General features: G+C 48.9%; 1 protein-coding gene across 5 annotated transcripts in view; it reads left to right on the forward strand.

The window, feature by feature from the left end:
* Positions 1–26,370, forward strand: part of LOC128273982 (collagen alpha chain CG42342) — an 85,593-nt gene that overhangs the window by 23,669 nt on the left and 35,554 nt on the right. For 3 of the 5 annotated variants that reach the window (XM_053012059.1, XM_053012057.1, XM_053012058.1), the window contains exons 2-4: positions 15,286–15,365; positions 19,806–19,841; positions 20,301–20,336. In XM_053012059.1, coding sequence (XP_052868019.1) covers positions 15,286–15,365; positions 19,806–19,841; positions 20,301–20,336 — 152 coding nt within the window. The remainder of the gene's footprint in view (positions 1–15,285; positions 15,366–19,805; positions 19,842–20,300; positions 20,337–26,370) is intronic. The other 2 variants (XM_053012060.1, XM_053012061.1) reach the window with 1 other exon arrangement.

Raw genomic sequence — 26,370 nt, forward strand, 5'->3', positions numbered from 1 at the left:
CGCCTTGTGCGGGCATTAAATATTCATTGCTCCTCGGCATCACGGCTCCGAGGGCAGTGCAATTCGCACCGTGGGTGGAAATGCCAGATAAATAGCTAAACTTTTCAAAACGGCCGACTCCACTCGAAATGGCCTCCACGAATGCCGGGAATTTAGTTTATCATCAAATCCTTGCGCCGACCACAAACTTTGACGCACAAAGGGTAGATAAGAGTCAGCCTCCGAAGAGTCAGCAGAAAAGCATTTCACCGGTTTTAGAGCCCGTAACGAATGCTAAGCCCATGGCCGGATTGCCAGCGCCACGTGACGACGATGCGCCCGCAGGCTTCATTATCACGGGCCTTATACTACAACGGTTGATCGGTCATGAGTCTCGTCACCAAAAAACCATCTTCGATCCCTTTACTCCAATATGTGCATATTCTGCGTCCAGCAGACCTCTAGAACACTAAAAGGACATCCTGTGTGTCATATCATTAGATTCATTTGTTTGTCATTAGTTTAACATTGTCTCTGCTGCGGGCCAAGACCGCTCGTCGTTTGTACTTACCGCATAAAACGAAAAATATTTTATAATTCAAGAAAAATGGTATGATCATATCATATTGACATAGTTAATGGACATATTATGAGATGGAAAATTAAGAGTCATCAGTAATCTTGCTGGTTCAATCTTACTGTTTGTGGTAAGTACTTTGTTAGATTCGAACAAAACGAAAATGAATAATTAGACTCTCTTGGGAGTCCGAGGAGTGTAAAAAAGTATTGTTGCCCAAAAACGCGAATTACTGAATAGTTTCGGTGAATAGTTGTGAGCTCTCCATACTAAATAGTAATTTAAAAAATTACCTCAATGGACATTAAAATCAAAACATTCGTCCTAACAAACCGCTAAAGGAACGCTGCACGACTGAAACGAAGTTACTTAGTCGCAGTAATGTCCCTAGGCTCGGTGACCATCAACCGGCGTAGTAGGTGTTGTTGTCATCTTCTAAGCCTGGGATGGAACCAACGGATTGCGGACGCTTTCCCCGGCATTACACAGGACACAGTGCAAGGACCCGGACCGCCGGCCGTCAGCCATGAAAACAGCGAGACGAAATGTGTTTCGCTTCGTGGTACGCGCGAATCGGCGGGACTAATCATAACTTCAATCTTCGCTAATGAGACCGCCGCTCTTGGATTCCTTTTCCGGAGGGGTTTCTTTTTTTTTTGTTTGACAGGCCGCAGGCCCAGTGTCACTTTGCCGCGTTGGCCACGAAGCCACTTTGGCCGACAGAGTGTGGCCCATAATCTTAAGCTGGCAGATAATTGAACCTCGGCCTCACAGTGGCAAACGCCCGGCCCGATGCATTCGATGCTGGCTGGCTGGCTGGCTGGCTGGCTGGCTGGCTGCCTGAGTGTCGCTATCAACTGGTTCAGGACAAACAAACCCCGCCGGCAGACCCGGAGGAGCTTAGTGTGATTGAGCCGCACAAGTTCGACGTCGGATCGTACCGTTTGGCAACAAACTTCGACGTGCGAAGCGCTGTTTGTGTCGGCTCGAGACCGAATCGGGCAAAAGCTCTCGTACTCTGGCCGCCAGCAGCAGCATGGTTCGGCGGTGGTCGACGGAAGTGTATAGTCTCGTCGCCGGAAACCGCAGAATTCGTGTAAAAGTTGTCTTCGATGGCCACGCGCAAGTTGTGAAAGGTTTGCGGATAAATACGGACAGCTGCCAGCTGCGATCCGTAACCGCAACACCGCATCCATTCGGTCGGCCATCAGCTCGGACAGAGGACTACAAATTGTGTGCTGTCGGTCGAAAGGCCAACAACGCGTCGTCCGACTTCTCGCACCGTAAGTGTCCATTTGCCGATCGCCGATGCCGGCCACGGATTAAGGTGCTGCGTTGATGGCCGTACCGAGCCGGAGCCGGGGCAGTTGCCCAAGATTGATGAGCGACCGGCCCGTTGCATCCTTCGCCGGGTGGCGTTTGCCTTGGGCCTTTGCAGACCGGGCCGTTGTTTGTGCACCGTTTTGGCGCAGCCTGTGCGGACTTTGTGCGGACGACATCAAAGGCGCGACACGGGACACTGGTACCGACACCCGAGTGTCTGTGCGAATGTCTTCTTTCCCCGGCACATCGGAGTGCGCTTTCTCTGCACGTGTCCAAGTCAAGCCACTAGAAAAAAACGCCTGTGTTTTGACAAGCAATTGACATTACACACAAAATAAGGCTCCATCAAGAATTGGACCAGGGCGAAACAGAAAAACAATTATGACACAGCAACCCAACACAGAGGCTCGTAGGCGAATCATCTTCGTGTCAGATGACGTGGCGTGCCATTAAAACTGGTTCGCCCTCGTGTCCGGCCCTGAAATCGATCCCCAAGTGTGCCGTGTGGGCACACAAGACACCGGAGCGGTGCGCCGGAACGCCAGTGCACCGTGTTCATGTTAATGCGTTTCGCTTAGAACCTCTCCCTGGCTGGGTGTCAGTTATTTATCAACAGTGCCGGGGACCGCGGTTCTTCGCGTACTTCATTTCCTAGTCGATCGACATCTACTCCAGCTAGAACCAGGGCGGGTTCCGGCTCTCTCCCGGGTTCGTGGACCGATCGGCTAGACCGCCGATCGCTGGTGGTGGTGTTCTGGTCCAGCTTTGCCAGACTCCGGTGTCGGTTCGCCGCAGACATTCTCGCACAGGGATGCTGCGCTTTGCGGCTGCGGCTGAGGATGCCACCAACGAGACACCCATAAATAATAAAGCAGCAAAAATCGTATGCACCGACCGAGAGAGAGAGAGAGAGAGAGAGAGAGAGACAGAGAGAGTCTATCCGCATGTGTCGGTCGGACTCCGCGCCGTGGCTATAAATATCTCGGGCAGAGGGTCGCCGTGAGGCGTACGAGCAAATTGCCAAAGGGTTCACGTCGACGGGCGAGCCCTCGGAGACTTCTCGGGGAAGTGGAACTTCATTTCCCCGTCTTCCTCGTCCGAAGTCGAAGAGTGCCGCGACGACCTCCGCCACATCTGGCTGCCGGTTTCCATTAAAACCTGCAGCAGCAACGTAACAACAGACACTAATAAAAATAGCACTCAGCCGGCCGAATGGTTTCGGTATGTTTTATGGTTATTGAGAATGCCCTTTGATTCGGTGCTGCCTGCTCGTGTGATTGAGACACTTGCCTCGGCGCGCAGACTGCTCGAACCGACAAACTGGCCGCGGCCAGACCGCGGTGTAAAATTGTTACTCTCCATCATATCGTGTTTTTTTCTGTGTATTCCGCCTCCACGTCGGAACGCCCGCCCCGTCCGGTTGGAGTCAGATTTATCTACTCTCTCCAAAAAAGAGAAACAATCGAAATTTTATTGCGCACCATTACCATCGTCGCCATCGTCGCCATGTCGCGAGGGGTGCTAGAATTTTCCAGGAATGCCACAAGCCACGTAGCCGTGTCGTTCCGAAGCCAGACATGCATGGACCAGCGTGCTGGTAACACCGGTTTTCTCCCCTTTAAGCGGCAACACTTTTAATCCTATCAACCCCGAGGTCTCTGATGCGCTGAGCTCATCGCCATCGCCCAGACGAATCCAGGCATTCGGATGAGGGAAAGTTTATCGAAATAACCTTCGTCGAGGCCGTCGATTTTTTCGAAGTGTCGCAACCATTTGCGGCAGCCGCCGCCACGTTCTCGAGGGTCTGCCAGGGTCGCCCGTCACACGCCGCGCGGTACCTCCAGAACGATCAAGGCTGCGATACTCCAGCGCAAAAGTATCCGATTACTCGCACAACGCAACTCGCGTTTCCCACCAAATGTCAAACCGGCGGGGCGGCTCTGGTCCCGGCCGGCGGTGTTAAATATCTTCATCCAGAATACCGGCGGAGAGAGATCGTAGAGATAATCGTTCCAGAAAATCGAGACCCATTTAGGATCAGCGAGATCTCAGCGGGGAAACCGCTGCTCTGGTGCTCGCGGTGTCAGTCGCGCCCGGTTTACGCAAATCGACTCGCACCGACCTTTGCCGTGAACCGACGACTGACTGTCACGATGATATTGAATTTCACCGCCAACGACACTCCGTACGCCGTGACACACTTCACGTTTCACTGCGACCTCCACGTAAGTTTGGACCACAACAAAAAGAGCAACGCGCCACCAGCGAAACACTAGAAACTTGGGCGACAGTCAGTCAGGGCGGTAAAGTTCGAAGTCGAAACCCTAATTTCCCACCGACACCCCGCGCCAGTTACTTCGAGTCCCGGGCAGTTGGTGAAAAGTTTCCGTTCCTTTTTTTTTGGCAGTTCATTCACGTACCACGCCAGGTCGAGAGGTCCCTTATCGTGGTCGCAGACGTTCGGTGCCACCGGCATGGTCCAAAGGTTTTCCCCGGTTGGTGCAGTCGGCAGCACCTAGAAGGGAAAAGTTTAATGACTCATGCGCTTCGAGCATAAATTATTGGCCGTATTAGATACAGCGAGGCGGGACAGGTACAGCGAATGCTGGTCTCGGCAGGATGGTGGTCGGCAGGATTCGTCCCACCCATTACCGATTCAGGGCGTGTATGGCTGGGGTGTGTTGATGAGTTGCCGGTTCCGGACACACTCCGGGTGGCTGACAGCTGAACTTAGCATTCCTGGCGGGCGCCAAGAAACATTCTTCTCGGTCGTCGTCGTCGTCGGGCTCGATCCTAAGCCGCTTCCGCCCAGCGACATTAACTGCAGGAAACCGAGCAAGCAGTTGAGGATAAGACGGAGAATTGGGATCGACCGGCGTTGACGGTTCCTAACTGGGAGTCTACCCTCGGCGTATTCGACACTTCTTGTCAGCAGGAAGTAGGCGGCGAATAGCAGGCTTTACACTCCGCGTCACTCTTGACGCGTCCACGGGTAGAACAATCAAAGATACCTCTCCTGGATACCGACTCCTACCGACAGCAACTTGAGGCGCTGCTCGGGGGCGTAAAAAAGAATTATTAGCCAAATAGTCTCGGACCTGAAAAACTAGGAACGCGCGCAAGGTACGTGGTCCGCATGCGAATGTCCCGTTTTCACGGCCGCCACATCACCCCAGCATCGTGTCGTAGAGATTGCCATCGACCTCGGGTGGGGTTCCGTCTCTCGAGTGCGGAAGACATCTTCGGTCGATCGATTAATCCGTGTGTATCCATTAGAAGGAGGGGCCCCATGGGTAGCGGCTCAGTGGCTTGTAAAGACACTCTCGGATGGCGTCGGAGTGGTAGTCCAGAAGTCCCGTGGCAGGACTTTGCAAAAAGTCCAACACTTCCGGCCCCCACCGGCGGCTGACAACTCGGCTGCGGCGGCATCGAACGTGACAATATTTCTGAATTTATTATTTCCTCCCGGCCGGTCCCGGTAGTCCCCTCAGTTTTTCTCAATCAACGTCATTCAAACGGCGCCGAAGAGGGTTTCAACGCCCAGCCCGGGATGCTGCTTTCCCTCGCCGACCCCTCCGCGCAGGGAGACAACCCCAGGGAAGGAGCAGGAAGGAAGTCGACTGTCGGAGCGTGGTTCCGATAATAAAATCAAACTGTATTGGAAAAACATTCCCCGCGGTGGCTCGCCTCCTCTCCAGGCACCGTTCGGATCTACGTCTCCCTCCCCCCCCGCCGACCCGGTTCGCCGGCCTGTGGAGAGCGGTTGGCCCAGATTTTCGCAATTTCTTCGTTCTTGTTCTGGACCATCTTGTTGAGCCCACCTCGGCTCGAGTTTCCACCACCATTTGGTTCAATTTTGCGGTTTTTGTGGACCAAGAAAGTGTGAGAGAGCAAGCGAGAGAGAGTGAAGAAAGAGACTGAATGAAAGAGAGCAAAAGATTTATGTTTTTTCGTGTTCGGGTCCTGCTCTGGCGGGGCCTTTCAATGGCGGATCGGCGTACCACGCAGAAAAGTTGGCAGCAAAGTTCCCTGGCTTTTCTTCCTGTCATTCTCTCTCACTCTCTCGCTCTCTCTTTCTTCGCCATTGAATTGATCCCTTGGACCGTCGGCCGCCCCTTTTGCATCTCGATCCGACTCTGACAGCCGTGGTTGAGGCCGTGTAGAGCCCGTCAAATGGTTGGCAAGTACACTTCGGTCTAATCTTGATGCCTTGAGCCGTTAGGCGGCGGCCACCGTAAGAGTCGGTCCGCGCCGCCCGGGTCCGCGGCTCGTTGACGGAAAAGCGAAAAAGTTTTACCATTCGCCCGCAAACGAGTGAATTAACCAATTCAGATCAACGGATTTCACTTGCCGAGTTGCCTTGCCTTTACGCTGGCTGCCCGGGCGGGGTTACTCCTGCGAGATGGCCGAAGGACGATGGCAGCCAGCGGCAGGCTCGCGGGAACCGTTGGCTTCTTGCGCGGTCCGTTCGGTCCCGGAGCGTACTGTGAGTTACTTTGACGCGTAAAATCGGACAAAAGTAGACGCCAGGAACGTGCTCTTGCGGATCGGTACATTTGCATAGCGAACCGAGCACTTCCGGTCGCTTTAATCTTCGGGTTGTAAAGGAGTTTGGGCCACAGAACTGAATTGGAACTCGTCCTTTAATATCAAATTATGATACGTTTGTAAGTCTTGCGTTTTGCTCTATGGTGCTGTAACCTATTATTATGACTCAGTTTGTTGACTGTTAGATCAACCTCGACTTTGTACAGAAAGTTGAACATTTGAATATCTCAGTTTTCATGTTAAATACTGCTTCATTTATTCTTTGCATTTGCATATTACCCTTATTTAATTCCGTTTTTAAAACCATCGCATGAACATATTGTTTTAACCGTGCGTAATAAGTTGCAAAATTTAAATCCTCTGCCACGTGTATTCTATTCAAACTAAAAGCCTACTCAATAGAGGCGGAATGCAACTTTAACATTATATAAACCCACCGCAACGGTTACATTTGCCCAGTCGGATTCTCGCCCCACCCCAAATCACTTTTGTCCGCGCCAGCATAACGACACCGCCCAGCATGCACACCCCGCCGGGGTCGCGGTTGGCAATACCAGGCCGTGGCCGGGCAATGATATAAACGAAGAAAGTAGCAAACAATATTTCGCTGATGAGGATAAAACGGTTAAATTAGTTCGTTGTTCCGTCGTCCGTGGCCAGTCCCGGGGCCGCACAACTCTCGCGGAGCCGCGAGAAAGTTTGTGGCCGTTGTTGTGCTGTGCCGCGTGATGGGGAAGTTATGCTGCTGCGGTGTCCGTTCTGCGAACATTGCCTGTTTTTTCCCGATTGCCGCCATTCCGGTCCGAGCAACTTGGCGGACCCGGGGCAGCGGCTCGTCCGATCGTTACAAACCGCGCAGCCAAAGAATGTGCTGTAAATCTAATTGTCCTGATAATCGTTAATTGATCCCCTGAGAGATTACGCAGCGTCACAGAGCACCGGGCAGCACAGGCATCGGAGAACTCGTGCTTTCGGCTGCGACTTCTGGTGTTTATTAATACCGAAGCGAACCGTGCCCGTGGGCGACGGGACGTACGCAGAACACGGAAAACAGCATCGCGTGAGCATCGATGCGAACCGCGCCTCGGAAGATGCTCGACGCGCGTGTCCACGGGCATTGAACGGGGAAACTTTCGTCCCTTTGGCGTCGTTTGCAAATATAGTGTAGACTCGGCCGGCCAGTGAGCCGAAGGCGCGAACGACAAGCTACAACGGCGACAACACACGCGAAATGAAGACGGCGTCGCCGGGGTTGCTGCTGAATGAAGAAATATTTTATTGCTTAGCAGATAATTACAAACATGCATCGGTGGCGGATTCCATAATGCCAAAAGATCAACAGCTCCCTTGCCGGGTGGGTTGGTTCGCTCGTTACTGGGATAACTTTCGGTTGGAATAACGTCTGCGTACATTGCTTGAAATTCCGATGCCGCCGGTGCTCCGTGGCGAATTTCACTGAAATGCTGGTGACTTTATTGCCGAACTTGTGCCAAACTGTACGGAACTTGTAGCGAACATTTAATCCCGCTTCTGGGCGCTAGACTCATGCACTTTGTACCAACACATCGTTCAATAGGGAATTTTAATTATTTTAACAAATAACGTGGCTATAATGTTTAGCAGTTTTTGGTACATGAAATATACAGTAAAATAATGTTAAAAATTTTTACTGATGTCAACATATGATAATAATAATGTTTATCGTTTTGCTAGGCTTTTGCGGATTAGACTAGATAACAGTTCATTTGTCGGATTTAAATAAATTATGGGAAGTTGAGAAAGAATAATTGGGAAGGCTGATGGGATTTGATTGGTAGGTTTGATTGGTTCATGGGAAAAATGATTAATTATCACAGTAAACAGTTGTGTATAGAATTAGCATGAACAATATACAAACAAACAAAAGTTTAACAACAATCCAATCAATTCAGTTTATTTCAAAATTTTAGCTTCGAACTTCTGAATCAATTTACATACTTCCCAAATTTACTCGTCTATGTTGCACCTAGCATTTATTGGTTTTCTAACAAAGTATTTATCTCACGACGAATGAGATTTTCTCCAAACGACAAGCTAGAAATCATGTTTAGCCAAGATTATCCACATTTGAGGAACACTTAACATGGCTTTGGACATAATTTGATGGTGCACGTTTACAACCAAGATTTCCTTTCAAGTTCATGGGCACGAGCCTTTATTTCTGGTTTATCAGTACGTCGGCAGTGGTTCTCGAAGAACAAAACCGTCTGTTCCGGAAGAGTCGGCCATTCTGGTGTCCGCCCGGGGGCACCCACAGGATCTTTTATTAGAAACTCAACAAGCCGTCCGTTAAGGTGCCCCGTTAAAGTTTGGCGACTATTTGCAAATGTCCCTCGGGCTCGGTCCCACTTCAGGAGCTGGTATTTATTTATTGTTTGAATTACGGGCTCTTCACTCCTGTAAGAAGGGCCGTCAGCGCGGCACAGTACGGCCGCTGGTCCTTAAAAAGCGCCAACACGAGATAAATAAACTCATTATCGAGGTGCTTTCGGCGAAAATTTATGGTCCCCTAAATGGGAGAGACACTTGGGCCGGGCCTACCGAAGTCGAGGTGGGCACGCAGTCTAAAGTTACTTCCCAGTTCCGGGTGCCACTTGCTTTGGGTGCAAAAGCGAAGTCCTCCGCAGGATACGGGACCGGATAGAACGGAACAAAGCGCCACCATCATTAACCCTTGAATTATCATCACTTTGTCCCAGGAGCCGCTCTCGAGAGCGGAGAGCTCCTTGGGTCTTTAACTGTGCGTTTCGTGGGTTGCCCCGAGCCCGCGTAAGGTGCGCCTTGTGGGGAAACTCCTTGTGCGGGTTTGAGTGATTGTCTCGATGGCGAATGTGGTTCATTTTCCACTCATTTTCCTGCTAACGATCGTCATCATCCCGTGCCGCAGACAACATAAACTCTCAGCCATCACCCACATTGCGGTCAGGGTGGTGGGCGGGCCGCACCCATCGAGAGGCCCTCAGCGCCACGCTGCCTAGAACGTCTTATGGTTTTTATGGCTCACTTTGGTCGCCCCCGCCCCGAACGGGACGTTTCTTCCGCTTGCAGCCGTTGCTCGTCGCGAAATGCCAGCACACAACACAAGAGACTCATTAGAAATTATAACAATATTCTGCCGCACATCACGGGGGGCCGTGGAAGATCGCGGGAACACCCAAGTCAGCCTGTGTTTCGGTTTCGGTTACACTTTGCGTCAAAACGATGTCACTCGCGGCGGGGACGGAGCGCGTGCTTTCTGCAATTCGTGGCGTGACGCGACGTAAAACGCTCGATTGCATAACGCTCGATGCGGTGCCCATCGTCGTGACAGGCCGTCCCACGCAGAATAAGATCATCATTACAACATTATATTCATAATGGCACTGCGGCCGGGTTTGCCTGCCAACGGACGGCTCGGTTGAGCGGTTTCTGAGACTCGCTTCGGGTTCGATTCCACTTCCGGTTGATGACAGTCAATGAGGCAAATCAAGTGTACTCGTGGTTTTGCGCCGCGCCGCCCATCACTCCACGCCATCAGAGGGTAAAATCAGAGCGCGTACGCCGAGGCTGGAAAGTCGGGGAAATGGGTCCCGGGACAACCGGGCCCCGGGCCACCGTAAGCCTCTCAGCAACCAGCTCACTGGGCGCCTAATGGAGCGTGAAAAAAGAAGCATTTCAAAGCGCCCTCCACAAGGGGCCGAGGACTCTTGGCTCAAGACCCTCGCAGCAGAATATCGCCCGGCATCTGCATAATCTCAATCAAATAAATCTACCTTCTCTCGAATGTCGTCTGGCAATGTGTGGATTTTGTACAGCTTTTTTTGCTGCCTTCGATGCCGTGATTTTTGCTGGCCGCGTTGGTTTTCGTTTTTTTTCTCTCTTTCAACTGGAATGATTTACTCAGCCAACTCCTACATTATGGCTGTGGATTTAACGGTTGGTTAGGCGTGTTTCGGCTGTGCGCGCGCGCTGCCGTGTGTGTGTGTTTGCGGCGATCCTTCGCCTCTAAACCGGGGGCCACATTTTCTCAGCAAACGGCTCGGGGTGGCATCGCCTCCCTGCGGCGATGCGGTGATCGTAATATCATAGCAGCATAGTGGGGGGGCCATCGTGGGCCGTGCGGGGCCAGTCCTGCGATCCTTCTGGGGGCGCACATTATTGGAGGCTTCGAATTCCATCAGCTGGAGGGGCAAAAAAGGCAGAGCAACCAAAAACACTGCACGCAACATATTTTGGCTTCTTTGTTTTGAACATATTTTTAACAATCCATACGTTTGTTTTTATTTACGGTTTTATTTTCATTTTCACTTAAGACGTTAAGGACATATCTGCGTATTTTCTGAGTTTCGTTATTTAATTTTAAAATCGATCTGTCAGATATTTTGAAGATTTGACTATGTTGATCTCGGTATTGTGTTATGTTTGTATGGTACGTTTAGAATAGTTAATCGAAAATGAATGTACCAATATTTGAGCCGAAAACGGTTGTTAAACTCATAAAGAAGCAAATTGTAAAATGGAAAAACTAAACTAAACTACACATAATAGGAAAGAAATGAACAGAAAAAATTTAATAGGTAGTAACATAAGGAAATCCAGTTAGTTAAAATTTTAATGAATTTTTTTATTAAATCTAAGACATAAACTTGATAATGTGTTACTAACTTTAGCTTAGAATAACTTTGCACATATAAGCTTATACAAATTACTCTGTGTGCTAAAGTGTCTTTGTGGTATTGTGCGAAGAAGCTACTTATTGAGACTTGAAAAGAACGACCGACTGTTTAAATATTCGATTGTTGGCTAGTTTTTGCAATAAAATGGTCTTTCTTTTCAAGAGTCTCGTAACTCTTTTTAACTTATCTTTAGTACTTCTATTGTTGGCGCGAGGAAAACATTCCATTGACGGTTGGTTTTAGCAGAAAAACGCTTGAAAGAAAGATTTTAGACGCCTTTACATGAACCGTACACATTTGACAAGATTATGTGAAGCCGTTTGCCGCTACATTAGAGTTTGCAGACCCTTCTGGTCCCCGGTGGAGCAACGATGTAAAATAAGGACGCTTCGTCTAAGTGACACTCCAGTCGCAATGCTTTCACATTTAATTGGGGTCCACATTCATTTAAAACACACATTCTTGGGAAGTGTATGCCGAAAGGCTGTATGTTCATTGCACGGTGATGCGAGACCAACCTTTGTAAAAATCTGTCGGAATGTTCACATTAGCATATGTGCGTATCACCTTCCATAGCCTTCACGAGGAGAAGGGAAACATGCTGATAGCTCGTTCTTCACCTCAACATTTGATGGCCGTTCCGGTGCTATGCCGCTCCATGAATGGCAATGTTCGTACATTTTATTACTTCCACCAAGCGTTGTTCTATCGTGCCACCATCAAAGCCCATCAACGCAACATCACCGCCACAAGGCCGGCTCCCGGGACACCATTTAGAGGCACGCGGAAAGCCGCGCCATCGAAGCGCCAGAATCAAATTTCCGTGTTTATGAGCTACGCGTGGAAATTGATGGTCCGCTCATCGGGCTTTCGGTTCCGGACCCGGACCCGGAAAAGCCGGAACCGGCCCCACGTTATTGCTTCGTCTCGTCCGTTTTCCAGCGCAAACCCCCCCGTTGGCCCGGAGCGAAAGATTGATGAGCGACGATTTTTCATCATTTTCATTTGCTGAAAAATCCGAATCGGCTCCCCAAAGCCCATCAATATGCCCTTTTCGCAGGCAAAGAAGATCTTTGGTCGGTTTTCGGTCGATTGTGTCGCTCCATCTTGGGGTTCTTTACGACATTCGATCCCTGCGCCCAGCTTGCGGGCGCATCCCGCAAGGCCGCCGCCAATAAAAAAGGGATTTCAAGGCGACGGATCCGTTGGCTAGGTGGTGCCGGGCGAGAGAAGCGATACTTTATTATTGGCCGAAATTTTATCGGGCCCCATTTTTGGCCGGGCCCCGATTCGAACCGCATGATAATTTATGGTGCCACAGCACGTTACGCACATCCTTTGCTTTGCGCTGCGCTGCCGGGCCGGGCAATAATAGAAACAACAATTTTTCGCGGTACAGGACGGTATGGCGTGGCTTGTGAAGAGTGGTACTCCGGAGACGGCGAAATAATGATGTTTCGGAAAATGTGGTTTGCTTTTTTCCAACTCATAACTTGGGTGCCGCCTGGACGAGAGCGCCGAAAGTATTTCTACGAGAGTCGACTTCTACTTCTCGTTTGGCGCACTGAGCAGTGGCCCGGGAGCCGTTGCAAAACGGTAGTGGTTGCATAAAATTGCGCACAAATAGGTATTAGAACGTGTAAAGGTCATGCTTCTGTGAAGGCCACGAAACATTGAAGGCCAAAATATGCTAATTCGTTTCATCGGAAACTCATTTTGTAGGATCTTTTTTGAAGGCTCATTAGAAGCGCTCCGGCATTTTGCTTCGAAACGGTTTCAAGGTGCACAGCAGGTCTCAATGGTGCCCGCTCCATTACGTTAAAGTCTTAGCAGAAGAACATGATTTTTCGTTTCAAAATCTATTTTATTTATAAAAGGATTTTTTTATAAAATGGTTTTACAAGTGAATGACATAATGTACAGTGAACTGATACATTATATAAAGAATTATTTTAATAAAACTCTTGTAATTTAAACGCTTTTTGGAGCTCAATATTATCCACAGAGCAATTCGGCAATTTAGCTTAAGCAAGTTAGCAACATAATGACATTCCATGAATGCTGTCGGATGGCAACAAATCGGTCGACATTTAATAAATAAGACAGGACATAAGATACGAAATGAAGATCGCTAATCATTAGCTGAATATAATTGAGGACTTTATTGAGGAACTCAATAATTCAATACAATATCCTTGGTGCTTTAAACGACTAGAAGCAACCTTTTGAAGATGTTGAAGTGGCAAATTCTGAGTTCTGAATTAAATAGCACCGCACATCTTGTCTTGTCATTGTGAAATCTTTGTTTTGTCATTTTTTGTTTTATTAGAATGAAACAATTATCTTTGAAACTCGATTAGACTTGATAATTCACGAACGAAACATGGCAAAGCTTGTGATGTGAGACTATCATAATGACGCTTCTTGGCCCGGACAATCTTCAAACTCCCCACTGATCCTTCAGGCGCAAATTCTACAAAACCAAACAAGGCCAATGGGACGCAGTTTTGGACAAATAGCATTACTTCCAACTCAAGTGCTGCTCTCCGGCCAACAATCTCGGCACAAAACTTTGCCAATTGTTCAGCTGCTTTATTCGCACGATTTTATTTGAACCTATTTCGGGATGGAACCAATTTTCTCTCGCGCGCGCTGCTCGCGCTTTGCAACGGAAATGCCAATAAATTGCGCTACAAAATCGCGCCCCGCTGACAACGCCCGGGAGGATTACGCCATTCCGGCTGCAAATCAGATGTGTAAAAATGGTGGCGAATTTCTCAACTTTCCCGCCGCCGCCGTTCCGTTGTGTATCCGTTCGGTACACGACGGTGCGTTAGTGTGTCAACCGGATGGGCCAGGTGTGGTGTGTGGTCCGCGCCTTCATTTCGCCCTCCTTGGCCAACTCTCGGGAGAAACATTGCGAGACTTCGACGACGACGACGATGATGGTGGGCAGATGAAAAATGCTTATCGCAAGAACCGTTCCACTAATGGTGCACAATCAACAAATTCGGGCGAATAACAGAGACATCTGGGCCAAAGTTTGCCTTGCGGCCCCACACCCGCCCACAGTGGGTAGGACCGTCGGCCCCGCAGGACTAAAACCAAAACTTTTCCGTCGTCCGTCCGAAACCGCAGCGCCCGAAGAAGCCGAACGCTGCTGCACCTTTGTTGGTGGCGTTTGGAAAACTTTTTTCCACTCCACACCGGAACTCCCTGTCTGCCCCAAGAGAACCGACCCCAACCGCGAAGGGACCACAAACAAAAACAGCGCAAAGTTGTGGAGTTTCTCGAGGGCCCGCAAAAAAGCGCTGCAGACGCGAAACAATATTCTCGCACCTCTCGCGGTCCGTCCGGCGGCCCGAAGTCTACACCTGTGCGCGGAGTGCATCGCGCAACATTTCGCCGAGATGGCCGAGGGGCCTAGGGCAAGTCCCACCGCGCCGCAACGCATCCGATTGCGACCAACGGGCGGCCCATCAACGGTTACAGCACTCCATCAACATTATGGCTTGATCCGGGACCCGAGAAGTCGTGTGGACTTGGGGCGCCCGTTCATTTGCTCCAAAATAGCGTGCACCCTCGGGGAATCAAACTTTTTCCGGAGCTCGGCCCAGACACTTTATGAACCTGCTTATACAGTTAATAGGATAAGGAGCTTCAGCTGGCTCCGGCCGGCTCTGGCGGTTTAAAGTAAATGGAAACACCGCTGGCCCCGGCGCCGTGCGCCAGACCCGAGGCGATGGTCTGTTTTCCGGAAGAGTTTCTTGTGATTTTGCGAAATTAAATTAAAATCCTCTTCCGCCGTCAACGTCGCCCTGGCACCGAGGCCCAAGAGCTCCGGCGGCTCGTTTGGCTGTTTAATAAGCACCAAAGATGATGAAAGCCACGGAATGGGATGGCTGATGGTAATTTAATCAAATTAAGACACTTTTCTCGGCCGGCCGAGCGCGCTTGCCGCGGAGCCATTGAGCCGATCGGCGAAGAACTTGGGCGCCATTTTTCTTTCGCGCCAAGCCGGAGCTGTTCCCGACGGAACAACAAAAAAATCCCTTACGCGGCACATTAATTCTATCGCCAGAGCGGAGGAGAATCCCTTTTTCTGGAAGTCACCCCAAAATGATGCACCATTTTTATGCTACTTTTCTCTCGTTCACTTTGCAGGACCACCGGGCCCACCAGGACCACCGGGCAAGAGAGGGAAGCGCGGCAAGAAGGGAGACCCGGGCGATCCGGGCGTGGAGGTAAGTAGTTTAATGGTGGCATATGTTTTCCGTCTACTGCTCAGCGCCCGCCCGGGGTTCGGGTCCGGAGCATTTGCAGACACCTCGGCGCGCACAGAAGATCGTCTCCGGTATTCATCAAGATCAAAAACCCACTTTTCAAACTCCAGACCTCCCCAGAAAGGGAGGGAGCGAGTGGGAAAGGGCCAGAGTGTCTGGCCGGAGAGACGGACGCTTGAGTGACGGGCGAAGGAATCATCGCGGCGCATCAACCTCACAGAGGAGATTCTGAAGAACAATTTGTCTTTGGCGATACACACAGCGCACGCTCCTCGGCGGCTCTCTCTCGCTCTCTCTCTCTCAGGTTTTGGCTTCTGCATCGGACGTCACACGGGAGGTGGGACGTGGCCTGGCAACCGCCACATAATTAATTATACTAAATTACATGGCCATTTGTTATATTAACCCCCGGCCAGCCGGCCGGGGCGCTGAAAAAGCGACGGTCCGACGATTGGAGTGGAAACTTACCGATTCCAAACTTCCAAAAAACAAATGACTCGGATTGAATGTCACAAAACTCCACCGGGTGGAGGTTTTCGTGGCCGTGGGCCACGATGAAAAATTCCGGCGGGCGAAGAAACAATCCGATGGAGAAAGCATAGCGTAGCACACATAATGCGGGAATGCGCCCGTTTTTGGGCCCGTTCGTTTGCATGGCATTATGTTTTCCTATGTTTCGGGCGAACAGCCGAGACCCAACAAATCGCGGTCGAACCGTTTGGACGATTATAGTTTTGACGATTCGAATGGCTACGGCTACATCGAAGCGCTCAAAGGCCAGCTATCGAAAGTAATGTGACGATGTAAAAAAGCCATCGATTATGACCGAAAGCTCTCAGAGAGAGTGTTAATTTTGAAACTCCCATAGAGAACCTCTTCGCGGTCTGTACAACATTAACGAAGTAAAGTGAAAATGTATATCTTTGTGTCTAAATGTCTGAATTTCTTTTTATGATGCAAATTTTTCTTAGTTCTTAGTTCTGACATCCGAAGAATATTAAGGTATAAGTTCAACAAACTAAACTGCGTGGGCATTAGAGTACGAAAAACCGGTTGGAAAGGATCCGGTAGGAGAAAACCTAGCCGATGCTGTTGAGGGATGTCTAGAGAGTGTCTTTTCGTGTCGCCTTTTCGTTGTAAACTCCAGCCAGTGAAGTGATTAATCATTGGATCACGAATCAGTTGAGCGAACAGTTTTTAAGAACAAAAAGACCAATGCAAGATTCGACATTGAAGATTTCATAGAACAAAATTTCCATTCAATTCTGAGTAAAACCGTGCTCTAGCTTGTTTCGATGTGGACACGACGATGCCTTTAAAATATCATATCATTTGCATATTATCCGACAGTCTTAAAGTGTAAATTATCAATAATTAAATTCTTTCATAGAAGAAAAATAATTCAAAGCAAGTAACATAAATTTATCTGAAGAAAGGCTAAAAGAAGTTGAAGGTTTCCCATTACATATAAGCATAACTAATCAATTGTTTCAATTGGCATTTGATTGTACCGTTGCTTTGCTAGTAAAATGAGTTCCGCGTCGTCTGACGCTTCCTGATACCTTTTCGATAATCGATCCCGAAAATAATCTCAAACTCAGTATCGTTTACCATCTCTGACCAACAGTAAGCCCTAAATTTAGTTCCAAAGCTTGCCTTGGGCTAGAAAATACAAACTAAAGAACGCCATTTAAACTTTCACTTAAACCTAACCTTTTGAAAACTTTAAATCACACTTCTTGGGCCGTTCCCTCAGTGAACGATAATTTCTCGTGCCGGCAACTGATACTTCCTTCTCACAGCAAAAGTTCCAAGATTAAATATGAATCTGATATTTGTTCGACGGACCAGGAAGTCCTCGTCCTGCACTAATCTCAATGTAGAAGTTGCCAGGACCTTCCGACAGCCGTCGTGTAACAGATATTAAATAATGGAAAATAGTACAAACAAAACGGCCCAGCCCCGCAAAGCCTCCCAACCACCGCCCGATCGGGGTCCGTTTTCACCTGGCGCTCAAATGGCCAGAGCGTGTTCCGAGAAGCAAACAAAACTTTCGTAATTCTATCATCTGTTTAGCAAGTTGAAAACTTCTTGCCGCATATTCTCCGGACGTATGCAGCGACGTTCCACTGCAAAGTCTTCAAGACCCCGGAGGCGCTATCGCTAGTTGCAAAACAACCGAAGACTGACATCTCCTGATGGGGTTCTCGATGCGGGTACGCGGCACGGCGGAGCCTTTATTATGCACCCCGTAGAAAAACTCATCAAATCCCGTGCTGCTGCCGCGCACCGGCCGGCCGGCTGGCTGGCCGGGCCGTGCCTTGGTGCACCGGTTGAATGTTTTCGAGAGCTATTTTACGTACTAGCCACGAGCCATCTACTGCCATCGTCGTCTTTCAGCAGCTCGGATTCGGTACGGCGACGGCGTTCCGATGGCCACCAGGGCCGGCACACCAGCATGCACATCGATGCATCCTCCTTTGCTAGTATCTCTGGCGTTCTGGGCAAGGCCGGTGTTTTCCCACCGCATCTTGCAATCGTGGCCCAGAGGCAACATCTTTGTGGAGTCGGTGAAGCTGACGTCCAGACCGCAGCGTCGGGTGGCGCACGGCCGGAAGCGGATGTTGAAACTTTTATTAGCCATCTCAACCGTAACCTGATCCGTGGCCGGCTGCGGGACCGGTGCTGCCATCAAGGACCTGCCGGTGGCCGACAGAGCCACGCCGTTCTCGAGAAGATTACTCATGTGGCCGTTTGTGGGCCACCGTCATGCATGCCCCGTCGATGAGAGTAGACGTTCGCCGATTGCACTCAGACCCGAGCGGTCCCGGTGAGACAACGGAGCCACCGAAGGAATCCGTACCATGTGCGGCCATATCCGTCGCGTTGCGATAGCGAACGTTACTTCCACATCGGGAACACGAGCAGCCAGTCAGAGATCATAAAGCTGAAAAGCTTTTCTGCGAAGCCCGACGCCTAGAGCCCGAACGACCCGGTTTGTGGTCTACAGGAGCAGGAGCGAACCTCCGAGGGGCTGTGCAATAAAAATGATAACATTTCGTTGTGGCCTTGGTGGGAGTGCTGAGAGCACCGGAATCAGCAACAGTTCAGTCAACAATCCCGTGCATCGCCCGGAATAAGCAATTCCAAACGCGCCCACGTTCCACGAGATATTCCAAAAAGCTCCACAGACCATAATCCGATCCGGCTGCCGGATCGAGGTCACTGAGTCCAGTAGCCTCTCGCCGGTATGATTCAAATGAAAACGGGATCTACGTGATGAAATGGTGTGCATGTTTAATTGAATCGGCATGCATCATAAATTGCCGGACGCATTCGGTAACTGCGAGTTTGGGTGTTTTGGCCGAAATTGCCCCGGGGCCGCCCGGGGGTAATTAAACGATACTGGAAGTGCCACGAGTAGCATGATTAAGTAAGAATTGAATCACAAATCGCTAACCAAACGACCGATTGAAGCCCTCGAACAAGGATCGGGCACTCATCCGGAAATAAGATTACACTCTCGGTCTCCCGTAAATGCTTCAACGTAGGTCAGAAAATCAGCTCTTAGAGCTCTGTAAGTACCGCACTTGCGCTAGCCATGCTGGATCAGAAGGTGCCAGAATGGTGGCTACCAAGGAGACCATCGCAGTACACTGCTTCTCGTGGACCTGCTATTTGCTAATGCACCGGAGTGTGTGTGTTTGCACAAAGAGTGAATCTCTCGAAGCTCATAAAAATAGAACGAATGAGTTTCGTTCGCACACTACGCCTAGCAGTAATGCTGATTGCGTAAGTAAATGCCGGAGTTCAGCACGTTGATTCACTTGTTTATGTGAGAAACGCCGCCCAACGGAGCCGCAGCCCGTTAACTGATGGGAATAAACATTGAGCCGAGTCTACGTTGGCACCGTTTTCCAGGAGCCGGCAGAGAACCGAACGAAACTGGGCAAAAGGCTTAAAAGGATTTAAGGCGCAATTTATGGACACATCTGCACGGGTGTCTCTCTTTAAAGCGACCAGAACACGGGCATTCCTCTTTACTACTGATGATAGGGTGATGGAATAGATTAAACGAAGCGTAAGAATTCCTTCCTTCATTACAACTTGTTTAGGGCTTGTTTATTGGTTTACTGCGGCTCCTTTCGAAAGTGCTGCTCGATGGTGGGCGAAGTGATTTGGTTTGAAGAATTTTACTGCCCCAATCTAATCTGCCCCCCCCAGTGTCAAACCTGTCCCATGTCCAGACGTCGCTGCGTCAATAATAGGCCAATCAAGATTTACGAACTTTTCAATTTCACTTCTCACCTGAGCCGGCGCTAATAAGCCAAAAGCCCATTTACGGCTTCGGTAAGGTTTAAGGAATGCATTAATCAATTTTTTCTTCTCTTCCAATTGCAGGGTCCTACCGGTCCTCCTGGTAAAAACGGCCTGCCTGTAAGTAAAAAAAAAACACTCTGCCGCTTTGGGGGCCATAAATAAGACCCCGCGTACCAGGTGGGAGTGCATCAAAATATTTCATTATCGCACCTCGCGCAGAGTAATGCATACCTCATTAAACGAGAAGGACTCTCGACTGCGGAATGCATGCTGTGCGAATTCCAATCATGGTGCATGGAAAAACGATGGGAGCCATATCTCATCGTAATGGACCCGTGGAGCCGCGCGGAAGAAAATATGTTGATGCACACTGCGCACTAACACAAGTATTATGTTTTCGACCGATACAAATCAGAGAAATTCTCGATTGTTTGGTAAAAGTTCTGTCAGTAGTCTCAGTATTCTCATAAATATTTCTTTCCAACGCATTTTGCCTGTTTCTGCACGCCACTGTCCCCGTTTCATTGAACTACAACATCAACATCCATCACGCCTGCGATCACGAACACTCAACAGGGCATCAGAGGACCGAAAGGCGACCGTGGGCTAATGGTAAGAAAGTTGACAATTGGTGTTTTGTAACAAACGCAAACTTACATACAGTGTCATGTTCAACGAAACATAAGAGCATAGTATTACATGATACATTAAACACATAGAATGGTCTAACAGCAACCTGCTTCAATCTCATCGCTTCTCGTAGAAAACTTGCTTTTCGAAACAAATCACCTCTCTAATTTCTTTAAACATTGCCTCGCATTGTATTTCCTAATCCTAAATAAAATTTGTTTTTCGTAAACATTGTTTATTTATAAGTTATTTCTTAAACATTATCAAGAAAGAACCTTTAAACGGTTACTGTTACAACTAAAGCGTTAAAATTTAAATTGGCTTCCAGTTTACTAAATGCTATGTGAGCTTCCTTTCGAGTGTAACACACATTCTGGAACAACCGTTACTCACGCCTTCTCAAGCGTTTGCTATTCCTGCGACCCCATTGCGATGCGCTTTATGTTGATGATGCTTAGCGTTGCTCACCACGCAGAACGTGCACCGGTCCGGTACACGTGGCCTGTGCGCCTCGGGAGTGGCCCACATCGAAGGAGTATTTTTGTTTCCCAAAACACACACACTGTGTACCAGTGATCCCAGGTCCCAGCATATTCACACGGCACTGTTGTTTACCACCATCGGCGCGCGTTCCACGGGATTCGTTTTTTTTCCCCGCCGTGGCCGATGGTTTATTTATTGTTATGGTGAATGATTTCAAAACAATCACTCCATCAATCGACCGATCGATCGAGAGTTCGATCCGAGCCGGCGACCCCCCTGTTCGTTGGCGGCGGAGGTCCCATTTCCCGAACCATCGATGCCACCGGCGGGCGGGTTAGCCAGATCTTCGTCCCAGCCTGCCCCAAAAACAACAAATCTTCACGGGATACTACTCACGGCCCGACTCAAACGAGCCGCTACGTAGGGTTGAGGTCCACAGAAGTTCCCGGCCAGCCTCCCGACGCACTATCGATGAGCGCATCTTCCGTGGAGCATAAATAAACATGGAATAATTGTGGTTATGTACGGTGCGGTGTGGCCGGCAGGTTGGTCGGGCAATTTATTACATGCCGACGAAATCGGAGCCACACTGTGGGGCCGCTCGCGGCCGGCTGACGAAGAGATTGCACAAACCCGATAACTGCACACACCGGGAAATTACAAACCTCTGCAGTCGTAAATTATCGCGCCACCGATGGAAGGACACCTTTCGGTCGCTGCCTAAGCCCGCGGCGTCGGTTTTGGCTCCGATCGAACACCGCTGTTGGCCGACGCGCCAGGTGAGATCGTGATATTATTTTTGCACCGCGAAGCTAAATGCCTTCTGCCTGGATGAGGGCCGTGACTTCGTGATGGGCGGCTCGGACAAACCGCAAACACTTCAACCTAGTGCGGGCTGGCCAAGTCAATCGAATCGGGCAATCAGTCGCAATTTCAATCACTAACGTGTGCACGAAAAATAACACAGCCCTAGCTCTGGCTCCGACGGAACTGCGTGCCTGGCTGCGTGGAAAACCACAGCTGCAGTTGTAGGCCGCGGTGCTGAGCTGGAAACCAGCGTCACAGTGCCGTGTTGTGTGAACTGCATGTCGTGACGGATGAACCTGTCCCGTTTTTCATCCTTCCGAAGCTCTCGATCACATGTTGCGGTATCCGGTAATTGAATCAATTTTTGGCAAGGCCTATACCCGAGTGCGGCTTCCTATGCAACCGCACGCATCCTTGCAGTCTCGTTTTTTCCGCAGCAGCTACGGTGTGCCACGGTGACAGCTGGCCGTGATGCAAATTTCGTTCTTAGCGTGCATCGGTTCTTGACCAACTGTCGGGCATACTGCATCAGGGTGTCAGCTCTGTTGGTAATTTTTCAAATCACTCCGCAAGAGCCATATTGAAGACTATTCTTAAAAAGGCGTATTGTTTTACAAAGCGCTATTAAAGAGCTTAAAAATACAAAACGTTGTCCTCTTTTGTGTGTTATATGGAACTACCTATTAACCAACTTTAAAAGTACAAAGCTTTAAAATACACGATCCAACATGCCCTAAGGTTGTGATCATAGATCGGTTACTAGCAGAAAAAAAGAAAGAAATATTCCAACTAACACTGAACAAGATAAGTGGTTAAGCATACCTACCAGAGCATAATCAACATGGTTGTCATTATCGGTTTCACAAACACATAAATTAATGACAAAAATTGGATTTTTAGGTAAAAACCTTTCCCTTTTGCTTTAAACACCTCAAATGTTTTCAATTGTTTAATTTCGAGGGATTTCATCGGTTATTGAGTGGTTGTTCTAGGATCTTTATCAGCAATTCCGGCGTGAACTGCTTGTTTTGGTCCTTAAAGATCAGATGCAGCACTCGTGAATACATCACATCGTCATTGAATTGTCCCATTGCCAAGGCGATCAATCTGGCGATAGATACGCGATGTAAACACGGCTTCACAAACAACATTTTTAGTAACTGCATGCTAGTGTCATAATATGCTTCTTGAGCCAGTAACACTTCTCTCACTTCAACTTGCCTTTGGCTAACATCATCATAGTGAAAAAAGAATTCAATTTTACCTGAAGATGGATCTCAACCAAGCACACCTAACACACGTGGTCAACAACACAGCCCAGCGGCCTTTCAATCATTCAATGTTATCAATGCTGTAAGCCTCAGGGGAACATGGGCGCTCGGGTTGCAACTGATATTTCAAAACAGATCCCATTGCGCCGACCACTGGCTTCGCCCCGAAGCCCTTTCGGGGCAATAGTTTTCCGAAACACATCGTGAAAAACACGCACACCGTAAGCAATATTGATGTTCGCAAAAGTTTTCCGAAAATCAGACCCCAGCGCAAAAAACTGCCGCACCAGCAACCAATATCATCACCGAATTGCCGGTGTGTTTGTGTGTGTGTGTGTGCTCCCAGCACAGCGAAACGTGCGCAAAGTTTCACTTCCTCTGCCAACCCGGAACACGGCGGCGCGATCCTTTACTACTTTTTTTAATGTCCCGGTTGGCTCCCAGGAAGACACAAAAAAGCGCTGCAGCGACCGAAACAATGTGTTTTCCATTTTTGTTTGCTTTCAATTTTGCGGATTTTCTCACTTTGCGTGCCGTCCGCGCGGAATGTTGTCCGGAGGTATGAATACTAATTTTCCGAATCATTATTCCAGACAGTTGCTGCGGGTTCTACTTTATTTCGTTCTTTTTTCTGCTTCCTTCCGCAAGAACCCACGAAAGGATGCTGCATCGTGTTTCGTTTTTTTTTCTCTGTACGTTTTGTTTGTCACGGGACAGTTGACTCCGATCACAGCACCGGTTAGACGGCGTTGCGAAAAGCGTGTTTAATGAAGATAAGTGGAAAGAAATTGGGGTTTTTCATTTCCTCAATCAGTTTTCCCGTTGCGCACCAAACCGTGCTCGTAGGAGAGGAAAACATTTCGCCATTTAATCAGAACGTATTATAGTTTTAAAAAGAGCCATAAATAGTCACCGTAATTCGATGTTGAATCGAGCTTTTCCCAGTTTTTCCACCAGTTTTTATTGGTTTTGTTTGAAACTGTTTCGTGCTCATATTTGTTTTCATTACTCTTGTACTTCTAGTAACACATCGTTCAATAAGTCCCGAGACTAGCGTAGAAATTGCGCTAATAATGCCATTTATATACCGACGTTTGGAAGTACCAAACTTCAGATGAGGTGTGTCAAAATTTGGTGTAATTCGAAGCATAACCAAGAAAGCTACAGTGGTTAAAAAGACGCTACTTTTGCAATCCTGAAAAAATGGACCAAAACGAGTTTCGTGTGTTGATAAAACATTGTTTTCTAATGGGGAAAAAACACTGTTCAAGCTCAGCAATGGCTTGAAAAACGTCATCCGGACTCTACTCCGTCGAAACCAACCATTTGTCGGTGGTATGCTGACTTCTATGCGGTCGTACTGATACAAATGATGCGGAACGTTCGGGTCGGCCAAATGAGGCAGTAACTCCCGAAAACATCAAGCAAGTATTGAAAATCGTGATGGGTGACCGCAAAATGAAAGTGCACGAGATAGCTAAGATGGTGAACAATCAACTGGTAGTGCTTTTACTATTTTGCACCAAAAATTGGATATGAAAAAGGTGTTTTTCAAATGGGTGCCGCGTTTGGGCACATTGGAACAAAAGCCACCATGGCACAATTCAATCAAAACGATGACCAAATTCAACGAATTAGGCTTCCAACTGCTTCCTTATCCTCCGTACTCGCCGTGTCTGGTTCCCAGCGACTACTGGCTCTTTACGGATCTCAAAAAGATGCTCCAGGGAAAAAGATATGGCTCGAATGAGGAGGTGATCCCTGCTACTGAGGCTCATTTTGAGTCAAAAAACAAATCGTGCTACAAACATGGAATTGAAAAAATAGAGAAGTGTGGAATGGTTGTATTACACTTTCAGAAGATTATGTTGATGACTAATAAAGAATTTTGCCGATAAAATGTTGTTTTCATAGTTAGTCTCGGGACTTATTGAACGATGTGTTACTTCTATTCCTCTGTCCATGGTTCGAATATCTCTCTGTATTATAACAGATACTTTTCTTCTATGAGGCAAGAATTTTTGTTATGTTTTTCATTGGTTATTCTGTTTCCCTATATTTCTATTTAGTTTTCTTTTCAAGGTCGAATTTTTTTTCCATTTGTCCCTTTTCTGTGTTATGATTTGTGGATTTTTTTATTCGATTCTTACCATATTGTGGCTGTGGTTTGGCTGGCTGGCTGGCAGTGACAGTTCATAGTTCTCTTTTCTTTATTAAAAATTTGATGTTTTACCCTTTGTTTCGTTCTTCAATCGGCCGCGCTTTGTTCGTTTACGCTATTTACAATATATTGCTCATTTTAGTACGGTTTTCCCAAACTTCCAGTGTCGCTCCTTCCTTCACTTGCTTCCAAAGCGTGGTTCAAATTGTGATTTAATTTTACCCGCCCTGCGCCACCAATGACAATCGTGTCACGTCCGGGGCCACAGTCGCTGCTCCTGAAAAGGGAAAACACATTTGATCGGTATCTGCTTAATAGATTTTCCCCACCCGGTTTCTGTTCGCCAATGTCTGCCGGCACAACACCTTCGTCCGCGGACGTGCTTGGCACGGATCCAGGGGCCACTCGCGGGGCGACCCGGCCGGAGAAGAGTAAACGGTTTCGCTTGTTCGAATCTCTATGTATGCACGTATTGCCCAAAAAGTGGACTAACAGCCACGTTCTGCTGCACGGCGCGCCACGAGACACGCCACCCGGTCTATGTGCTGTCCTGTTTGTAATATATTTCTCCTTCACGCGAGCGCTGTCCGTGCGTGAACGCGCCTGTAACGACTGCGGAGTGGCTAGGGCCGCTGACGCTGACGAGCATACTAATGACCCGGCCAGGTCCGCCGGTCGTTGATTTGTTTATGCTATCGCACCCCAAACGGGCAGTTGTCGGACTTGGAAACCATTTCGAGCAGCCATCAGCCCAGCAGCCCCAAGAGCTCATCATCTTCCCCCGTCGGCGGGGTCGCCGGCACCGTGCTCCGTAAACAAAACCGAGATCTCTATAAATTAACTTGGCCGCGAGGTGTTAATCTGCTGAGCAAATCTTGTCGCAGACGTCCGCGCGTTCCGTCGGCAAGGTGCAGCCTGGTCCGCGAACTCCCAGACAAGAGGCCGGGGTCGGGGAACGGAAGCAACGGTTTGTCACCCACGGCTTACGACGGGGATTAGGACGCCGCTGACAGCGAGAGCCAGGCAAGGAATTGTCGGCTCCCTTTCTCCAGACGAGCGCACCCGGGACCAATGATTAATTTGGTCCGGACAGCTCCGGAATGAATCGGTGGCCCCGTTCGGTTGCCACTGTTCGGGACGGGACCCCCTGCTCTGACCGGCGAAAGAAATCAAACTTTCAACCTGCTTGTTGTCGCGCGCCCGCGGTATCGGTGGGGCCATTGTTGACATAAATTTAATTCCAACGCTCTGGCCGGAAAGGATGTCTTCTCCCGTGGGCCAACAGGCAGACGGT

This window comes from Anopheles cruzii, chromosome 3, assembly GCF_943734635.1.
Source record: "Anopheles cruzii chromosome 3, idAnoCruzAS_RS32_06, whole genome shotgun sequence".
Taxonomy (NCBI): domain Eukaryota; kingdom Metazoa; phylum Arthropoda; class Insecta; order Diptera; family Culicidae; genus Anopheles; species Anopheles cruzii.